The 9340-nt window shown below is 66.8% G+C and overlaps 1 protein-coding gene across 1 annotated transcript; it reads left to right on the top strand.

The window, feature by feature from the left end:
* Positions 1-352: 352 nt before the first annotated feature.
* Positions 353-8870, top strand: LFNG (LFNG O-fucosylpeptide 3-beta-N-acetylglucosaminyltransferase). Its single transcript, XM_055562109.1, has 8 exons — positions 353-844; positions 5189-5237; positions 5747-5846; positions 5957-6110; positions 6229-6314; positions 6702-6867; positions 7359-7444; positions 7737-8870. Exons 1-8 carry the CDS (start codon positions 413-415, stop codon positions 7801-7803), a joined length of 1140 nt encoding a protein of 379 aa, XP_055418084.1. The 5' UTR covers positions 353-412; the 3' UTR covers positions 7804-8870.
* The last annotated feature ends 470 nt before the right edge of the window (positions 8871-9340 follow it).

Raw genomic sequence — 9340 nt, 5'->3', positions numbered from 1 at the left:
CCTTCAGGGCCACCGGGGCGGGGCGGGACGGGGCGGGGCAGGCCCAAGTCCCCGCGCCCCCAGGCTGCCCGCGGGGGGCGATCCGGGCGGGACGGGGCGGGGCGTGCACGTGCGGACCGGGGGCGGGCGCGCGGGCAGCCGGCTCCTCGGTTCCCAGACCCCCGCCGCGGCCCCACGTGGGCGCTGCCGGGCGTCCGGGGCAAAGCGCGAAGCCCCGCCCCCGGGGCCCTGGAGCCAATGAGCTCGCGACGAAGGCGGGGCCTCGCCAGAGGCCACGCCTACTAGGCGGAGCCAGGCCCGGGCTGTTTAAGAGCTCGAGCCGCGGGCGGGGCGCCGCTAGACGTGCAGCGGGACCCCGGAGCCTCGGCGTGGCTGAGAGGGGCCGGGCGCTTCGCGCTGCCGCCACTCCACCATGCTCAAGCGCTGCGGCCGCCGCCTGCTGCTGGCGCTGGCGGGCGCGCTGCTTGCCTGCCTGCTGGTGCTCACGGCCGACCCGCCGCCGCCCCCGGTGCCCGCTGAACGCGGTCGGCGCGCGCTGCGCAGCCTGGCGGGCCCCTCGGGGGCGGCCACGGCGCCCGGAGTGGAGGCGGCGGCGGCGGCGCCCGGGGCGCCCGTCCGCGAGGTGCACAGTCTGTCCGAGTACTTCAGCCTGCTAACCCGCTCTCGCAGAGACGCGGGCCCACCGGCCGGGGGCGCCCCCGGCCCCGCTGACGGTCCTCCGCGGCCCCCGGCCGAGCCGCTGGCCCCACGCGACGTCTTCATCGCGGTGAAGACCACCAAAAAGTTTCATCGCGCGCGTCTCGACTTGCTTCTGGAGACGTGGATCTCGCGCCACGAGGAGATGGTGAGCCCCGGCAGGCTGGGCAAGTGGGCAGGGGAGGAGGTGCCCTCTTGTCCAGCTGGTGGCAGCATCCAGTGGGCGCCAGGCTGTTTGTACCGCCCCGGGGAATATCGGGTGTAGCGATGCCGGTTCATCCCCTTCCAGCCCAGTTTGCCTGATGTGGAAGTACAGGGTGGGGACTCATTCCCCAAACACCACTGGCCCGTGGCCTGCGGTGAACCTTCTCCAGCCACCGGAGCTTGGGGCTGGCACCTGGTGATGCTTCTTGCCCTCAAACACTGGAACTCATCAGCTGGGAATTACTGTCCCCAAGGCGGATTCAGCGTGGGGCATCCTCCCTGGCCTCATACCCTTCCTGGGGAGGAAGACTCTTTCCTGAGAAGTGGAGTGAAGGGTTAGGACCCCTGGGCACAGGGCCAGACCTGTCCCTCATCCCAGCCTTTGCAATGGGACGGAGGACAAGTCGCTGTTGAAGTTGGGGGTGGGCATTTGAGGGGGCCCTGGGGGTCCATCTCGGAAGAAGAACAAGAGTGCGCACCCTGGGTTTCAGGGTGTGTTCTGGGGCCCTCTCTTCACAGCGCAGAAGTCTCTGGAGCCTGGAACCTAGTGCTTAGCACATCCTAGTTGAGCACTGACTTCCTCCACACACATAATAAAGACACACCCCACTTTGAAAAATCTCCCTCCAGGCTGCAGCTGGATGGCTGGGTTGGGGCAGGATGGGGACAGAGTGTGAGCGCTGCTGGGGAGGGGGTGGGGGAATTCCCTGAACTGGGAGATACAAGGGACTGCCTGGGTATTTGGGATGAGGGTGAAGCACCCTTGACTGGGCTAGGGGCTCAGAGAAGACCCCAGCTCTCTTCCTCCCTGTTGAAACCCTCGAGGCCTGGGGGCCTTCTGGCCTGGCTGAGCCCTGTTTGGGGGCAGGGCCCCGACGAGGTCACGATGAGGGCCAGGGGAGCAGGGTCCTCCTGGTCCCAGCGTGGGGAGGGGGCCCTGGGAGCCCCACGGCAGCCTCCTGGGAACACGGCGTCCCTTTCCCAGGGGCTCAGCAGGCCGGCAGGAGGGGGCGGCGGGGGCTGCGGGTTTTGTTTGGCTGCTGGGCCGTTAGGATTCCCAGCGCCGGGCGGCTCTCATGCCGGCCGCTCGGGCAAGGTAACAAAGCCCCTTTCTCCAGTGGAGAAAGGCGTCCGGCCTCTTGTGTGCAGCTATGTGCTCCATGGGAACCGCCGCCGGCGCGCTGGCCACTCAGGTTGCCTGGCGATGACGGCCTGCGGCCCCTCCCTGAGTGGCAGCACTTGCGGGGCGCTGCGCCCAAGCCAGGCGCCTCCCCCAGGGCTCTGCCTGCCTGCTGTGTGAACCTTGGCAGTGCTCAGCCCCCTCTGGGCTGCCACCAGCTCTGAGCACTCTCATCTCGGACTCTGAGGACTTCCTCCAGCAGAGGGGATATGGTCAGGGGGTCTCGGGGAGCAGTCCCGGCCGAACCAGGTGACCCTGGGCACGCCCAAGGGCCTCTCTGGCCCTCAGTCTGCTCATCTCTGGAATAAGGAAAGCGCTGGCCTCTGGTCGGGGGCTGTGAAAGAGGACCGCCAAAACCTGGAGAGGCAGGAGAGGCCGCCGTCCCCACTGAGAGTTCCCTCGGGCTCCCCTTCGCTGGCTGGGCACTCCCGGGAGGAGCCGAATCTGGTTCCCAACCGTCAGGACACACCTCGGGTCGTGTGTCCCGTCTAGCAAGAACCCCTCTCACGGTGTCCTGTGGGTGAGGGGTCCTTGAAACTGTTTCAACGGAGAGACCTCCCCTCCCAACCCTGTGCAGGGTGGTTCAGACCCGGGTTGATGGGGGAGACTCCGGGAAGTCAGGGCTGCAGTGGGGGAAACCCAAAGAGGCTGTGTGAGCTGAAAGGGGGGCATCTGACCCGGGTTGGGGAGGGAGGGACTTCCTGGAGGAGGTGCCGTTTGAGCTAGACGGAGAGTAGGAAATGCCCTGAAAGGGCGACTGGGCACTTTGAACACAAGTTGGGGGGTGTGCAAGAGACTTCCAGCTGTTGGAGTGGCTCTGGCGGGGGTGGTCAGCAGGGCCCACGCTACGACAGCCCTGAGGTCCAGGCCGAGGGGCTGGGCCCTCGGCCTGCACTTTGCTCCCCCGTCCCTCCCAGGAGTGGGCCCGGCTGCCGCGGCTGCCACCGCAGCGGCCACAATTGTCGGGGGGAGAGCTTGGCATCCTGTGTTTCTTTGAATCGCAGCTCCAGGAACAATGCCGCTTCCTGTGGGTGTCCCCCCGCCCGCCCTCCGCCAGCCCTGCCGCCCCGCCGCCTGGCTCTTCCTCCCCCAGCCCTGCCGTCGTCAGGGAAGTGGGGAGGGGTCCGCGGGGCACGGCTGGCGGGGACCAGCATCACCTTTGTCCCGGGGCGTGACCGCAGGCCAGGGCCCGCCTCTCTCTGGGGCTCCGTTTCCCCACCTGTACACTTGGGGAGGGATGGTGCCCTCCTCCCTGGGCCGTGAGGGAGCTGGAAGAAGAGAAGGAGCCGGGTGCTCTGCTCCGGGCGCGTGAGCTCGGGTTACACCCATTGCACAGAGGGCGGAAACTGAGGCTCGGAGCCGTGGGTGAGGCCCATCCCCTCCTCTCCTGACTGCTCTGATGTGGCGAGACAGGAGGCCCAGCACCCTCACACCCCCACGCTTCCAAGCGCTCCTCTCTGAACAAAGGTGACTTTAATCTCCGTAGCCTTGGGCTGGGTTTTTAGGGCACCACCGAAGCGCGGGAGAACAGGCCTCGCTTGATCTCATTAAGAAAGCATTTTCCTTTTAATCCAGTGGCGGCAACGGAGCGTCTGCACGGGCCGGCCTCGGCCTCCCACGGCATTCCTGGGCCGAGATGCCGGCGAGCAGGCAGGGGGCGGGATGCGAGTCCGTGCCTGCGGGCCCCTGGGGTGTCTTCTCTGGAGGAGGGGTGTGTGCGTGCAGCGGCCAGGAGGGGGCCTACCCTCCCTCCCCCAGTGCCTTCTAGGCCCACCCAGCTGGTGGCCTCACCTGAATGTGTGGCCCGGGTCTGGGCTCAGGCTGGACCGGGAGCTGGGGCTACCAGGAGAGGGTGGGCACCCCAGGTGGGACCCCCAGCCCCCGAGTACACATGGCATCAGGCCTGCGCACCCTGGCCCCTCCCTTGCGCCCGTTTGTACCCAGGAGGAAACGGGCCTGGCAGCCAGGGAGGTGGTGGTGGGGGGGTGTCTCCTGCTGCCCGTGCTCACAGCACCCTCCGCCGGGCTGGGCTTTGCACTCGGCACGCCTGGGTGCGCTGGGCGGCACGCGCTGGGCGGGCGGCAGAGGAAGGAACATTCCTCCCCGTGTGCCGACGGGCCCAGGCGGGCGCCGGCAGCGCCTGGCCCCTCCCCGTCGGCACCCCCCTTCTTCCGTAGAGCGATCCTGGCAGGGGTGGAGGAGCCAGTTTGGCATAGCTGGAGCTTCGACGCGGCCTCAGGCAAGGCCCGTCTGTGAGCCCGGGCCGTGGCCGGGGGTGCTGGGCCGCAGGGGTGCAGGGGCGTTGACCCCTGTGCGAGGTCCGTGCAGTTTCCTGGCCCAGCCCCGTGGACTTGTCAGTGTCTCCGGAGAACCCTGGAGGCTGCTTTGGCTCAGGGAAGGCGACCGGCTCGGCGGGCTGACCACACGGCCAGCGGTGTGAAGGGCCCTGTCCTGAGGGCCCAGCCTGGGGGACCGCGGGGCTGTGGCCACACCCCTGCCCTCCGGACCTCGTGCCCAGCCCAGCCCAGTTAACCAGGCCAGCTGTATGGTAATGGGCCGTGTGGCCACTCCCGCTTAACGCGGCCGAGTTCCCCTCGCAGCGCGGCCCGGGACAAAGCTGGCGGACAGTGCCTGGTGACTCACCCTCCCTGCGGGCCCTTTGTCCGCCAGCGCCTGGCAGCCGCCCAGCAGAGGCCTTTGTCCCCGACTGATTGAGATTTGGCTTCCCGAAGCCGACCTCCTCCGCCTGTGCCCTGCCCCTCCCGCAGGCTGGGCACTGTGTCAATAAGGGTGTGTGCCCGCCAGGTGCGCAGGGCGGCCGCGAGCGGTTACCTGGCGGGTGGGCGGGGCACCGCACCCGGCTCGTGCCGCCGCAGCTGCCGCCGGTGACCTTGGGTGCAGCTGTCGAGGTAGTCGGGGCTGGGGTGGGGGTCCTTCCCGAGCCCCCAGTCCACTTGCACTCATGGTAGGCCCTGGAGCCCCGCTCTGCAAGGGGGGAAATGGAAGCTCAAAGGTGCGGTGTGAGCACGAGGGGCCCCAGCCCTGGGCCCTGCGGTGGCCGGGGTGGTCCCCCGAGCTGCCCATTCAAGGCTGCGTTTCTCCCTGCAGACGTTCATTTTCACGGACGGGGAAGACGAGGCACTGGCCAGGCGCACGGGTGAGCCCTGGATGTGGGGAGGCGAGGGGAGGGTCCTGCCCAGAGGGAACTGTCCCCTTGGGAGACGTTGTGGGGTTGGGGGGGGCCGAGGGCCTGGGAGGGCAGTTTACTCAACGGGTTTGCTCAGCGCCCCGCCCCACCACTCACCCCTCCCCCAGTTCTCATGCAAATGAGGCCCTTTCAGCCCCTGGGCCCTTTGAGCTGATGTGGCGGCAACAGGTGGCTGGTGCTGGGAAAAAGCCGCCTGAATGGGCAGGGGCGGGGCGGGGCGGGGCGCCCAGCGAGGTGGCGCTGGGGGGTGGGGTATGCAGGCCCGGGTCGGCTCGGGGGAGGGCTTGAGTGGGGCGGCCGCCGCAGGCACTGCTTGGACCCAGGCGCCCCGGGACAGACTGCCACCCCCCAACACCCCCTCTTGCTCTGCTTGCCCCGGGCCTGCTGTGTGACCCCAGGCCAGGCTGCCCTCTCTGAACTGCCTCGGACCCACTCACAGCCCCTCCCCTTGTCCGCAGGCCACGTGGTCAACACCAACTGCTCGGCCGCCCACAGCCGCCAGGCACTGTGCTGCAAGATGGCCGTGGAGTACGATCGCTTTATCGAGTCCGGGAGGAAGTGAGTGCCGGCCTCTGGCAGGGCCCAGGGAGCATTCCCTGGTGGGGCTCTGGCCCTGGCGGTCCCACCCACATGATACGCCCCCTGACGGCCCTGCCCCCCCACCCCAGGTGGTTCTGCCACGTGGATGACGATAACTACGTGAATGTGCGTGCCCTGCTGAGGCTGCTGGGCAGTTACCCGCACACGCAGGACGTCTACCTGGGCAAGCCCAGCCTGGACAGGCCCATCCAAGCCACGGAGCGGGTCAGCGAAAACAAAGTGGTGAGTGTCCCCCCTCTCACGCCAGCCTGCGTCGCTTCATGGGGAGGAGGCTGGGGGTGCCCCGCAGCCCCGGCAGCTGGGGCTCTGGGAGTCTCACCACGTCCCCCCGTCCGCACAGCGTCCTGTCCACTTCTGGTTTGCCACTGGCGGGGCTGGCTTCTGCATCAGCCGAGGACTGGCCCTGAAGATGAGCCCCTGGGCCAGGTGAGTGCCCTGGGGCGCAGGTGAGGCTGCCTCCGATCTCCCAGGGTCCCCCCACGGCCGGCCTGGCGCTGCTCATCTTCCCAGCACCAGTGTCCCCAAACCTCACGTCCACCGGCAGGGTGAGTCGTCCCCACTTCCACCCACCAGCCACCAGGGGCGTCAGGACCCCTTCCTGCATCTGGTAACCCCCCCACTCCATGTGCAGAGAGTCCTCAGGCTTGTACGGAGGAGGGGGCTGTCCTGGGGCTCAGGGAGGCTGGGAGCCGCCCGCATGGGAGCCCCATCAGGGACACCCACTGGCGCATCCACCTCCTGCCTGAGCCCAGCCGGCCGAGCGGCACGCTGCCCGCTCGGCTCACCGCGGCCCTCGGCCCTTCCCTCCCGCAGCGGAGGCCACTTCATGAGCACGGCCGAGCGGATCCGGCTGCCTGACGACTGCACCATCGGCTACATCGTGGAGGCGCTGCTGGGTGTGCCCCTTGTGCGCTGTGGGCTCTTCCACTCCCACCTGGAGAACCTGCAGCAGGTGCCCGCCTCCGAGCTCCACGAGCAGGTGCGCAGGCAAGGGCTGCAGGCCGGAGGAGAGCATCCGGGAGAGGAGGGGAGGGGCAGACTGGAGGGAGGAAGGGAGTGGGGAGGGGGCCGTGGAGGGGCCGCGGCTTTGAATAGGTCACCAGAGGCCCGGCTGTTGGTTGCCACCCAGGCACCCAGATCTGCCCAGCAGCAGTCCCGTGGTCCATCCATCTTGCCTCTGTCTTCAGCAGGACACCTACTCTGAGCCTTTCGGGTCTTCCCTGTACCCGTAAACATTCCCTCACCGTGGCTGGGGCGGCTGCCGCCCCAGCTGAAGCCCTCCTTGGGCTTTACTCCTGGGGCTGCAGAGCAGGGGGTGCAGTGTGGACCTTGATTCTCGGCCCCGAGGTGGGCAGAAGGCCAGGTTGTCCCCTCATGCAAAGCTCATCCATGCCTACCTTGGGCAGAGCCAGGGTAGGCTGGCCTTGGCACCCCAGCCCCGCCAGGATCACTCTTTCCGACTCCCTGCAGGTGACCCTGAGCTACGGCATGTTTGAAAACAAGCGCAACGCCGTCCACGTTAAGGGGCCCTTCTCGGTGGAGGCTGACCCGTCGAGGTGAGGAAAGGGAGGCCTAAAGAGGGCGGGTCACCGAGGTCCCTTGAGGTCCGGTGCAGCTCGACAGCCCCCAGGGGTCTGCTCGGGTGGAGGAGGGCCCCCAGCCTGCACGGATGAGCCCCCAGGGGTCTCCTCGGGTGGAGGCGGGCCCCCAGCCTGCACGGACGAGCCCCCCAGGGGTCTGCTCGGGTGGAGGCGGGCCTCCAGCCCGCACGGACGAGCCCCCCAGGGGTCTGCTCGGGTGGAGGCGGCCCCCAGCCCGCACGGATGAGCGCCCGCTCTGTCCCTGCAGGTTCCGTTCCGTCCACTGCCACCTGTACCCGGACACGCCCTGGTGCCCCCGCTCTGCCATCTTCTAGCGGCCGTGGCTGAAACCCCGTCCCCGGGCGCCCCTGGTATCCAAAGGGCCCGAGGACCCCTGTCGTGCCACCCCGGTCTGGGCCTTCGAGGCCACCCCGGGGCTGCGCCTGTGTGTGTGCTGTGTGCCCATCCCTGTAGCAGACTGCTGGGCAGCTCTGCTCTGCCAAGGGGCAGGCAAAGTCCCGCCTGTCTGTCCATGTTCCACCCCGGAAGGATTTGTATGTCGGAGATCACTCTGAGGACAGTTTTGTTACCCTTTCAGGGTCTCTGGGCAGCGTGGGGCCCAGGGGCTGCTCTGCAGGGACGTGTGGGCACCACTCCGTCCTGCTGAGCGCAGGCCCGTCACTGTGGGCACCTGCCCCCCCGGGACTCTGGCTCCCCGCTCAGAGCCCCCAGGACAGCTCCCTGTGTTCAGTGCGAGGAAGCTGGGTTTGGGGGAGTGCCCTGAGCGCCCTCGCGCTGAGCTCTGGCCTGGGTACCACGGCTCCGAGTGACCGCGGCCCCAGCGACCTTGCCGCTGGGTGCAGCATCCCGGGCAGGGGTCTCCCCTGCTCTCTCAGCCGGCTTCCCTTTGTGATGGGGAGTCAGCTGAGCATGTTAACTCCTCTCCAAAGTAGAGAGAAAGTCGCCCATAGTGGGCGTGTCTGTAAATACCGTGACAGTGTTTTTACTGTGATTGTTTTCTTGAAAGGGGGAAGGTAAAAAAGTAGGGTGTTTTTGTCTGTGTTTTCAGGGGCTTGGGGAAGGTGTTATCTTTTCTGTGGATCAGAAAAAGCAGAAGCCAAACTTGGGATAATCTTTGTTGTTAAAGCTGATGGAAATGTCTAACACTCTGTGTATTTATGTGTCATGGTATCTGGCCTCTCCTTGCCCACCTCCTTCACAGAACTTGTCTCCTCCCAGCCCAGCTCGGCGCACCTGACCACTGACGTGTGTTTTGCCTTCTGTTTTTCTTTCTGCAAGACATAGCTAGGAAAGTGAACGATAAGGGAAAAGTTCTCAGGGAATCGACGTGTGTTGCTATGGGGACGTCCTTTGCTGTGAATAAAGATGCTCTTTGGGGCAACCTGGGGGTCCTGGTCTTGGCTGGAAGTTGCGCCCGAGATGCAGGTTCATGGAAGCTGGCTCTGGGGGCTCGTTGGCACTCAGGTAGGTATGGAGAGACCCCCCGCCCCAAGCCAACTATTGTGGGATGGGAACTTGGGCTCAGAATAGCAACTTGTACGTTCCTGAGAGGCCCAGGAACTTGGGTGGCCAGCCTAGGGCACCCTTAGGTGTAGGGGGAGATCTCATGTGATCAGACACGCTGCCCTCAGACTCCGCAGCCCTGGGCTGTGCAGACCCGGTCCGGGCCAGCTGCTAGGGAGTCCAGTCCTCCCTTGAGAGTGACAGGCGCTCGCCGTGGTTTGGCCTGGGACCTCCTTAGCCAGGTTTGTCTCTGTCACAAACCATCCAGGCCACCTTCTTGCCCTCATTGTGCAGATGGGAAAACTGAGGCTCAGAGCAGGTGACATCCAAGGCCAGGCAGCTGGGCTG

This window comes from Bubalus kerabau, chromosome 23, assembly GCF_029407905.1.
Source record: "Bubalus kerabau isolate K-KA32 ecotype Philippines breed swamp buffalo chromosome 23, PCC_UOA_SB_1v2, whole genome shotgun sequence".
Taxonomy (NCBI): domain Eukaryota; kingdom Metazoa; phylum Chordata; class Mammalia; order Artiodactyla; family Bovidae; genus Bubalus; species Bubalus kerabau.
The sequence above is the reverse complement of the archived record's forward strand: the minus strand, read 5'-3'. Positions and strand labels throughout refer to the sequence as shown.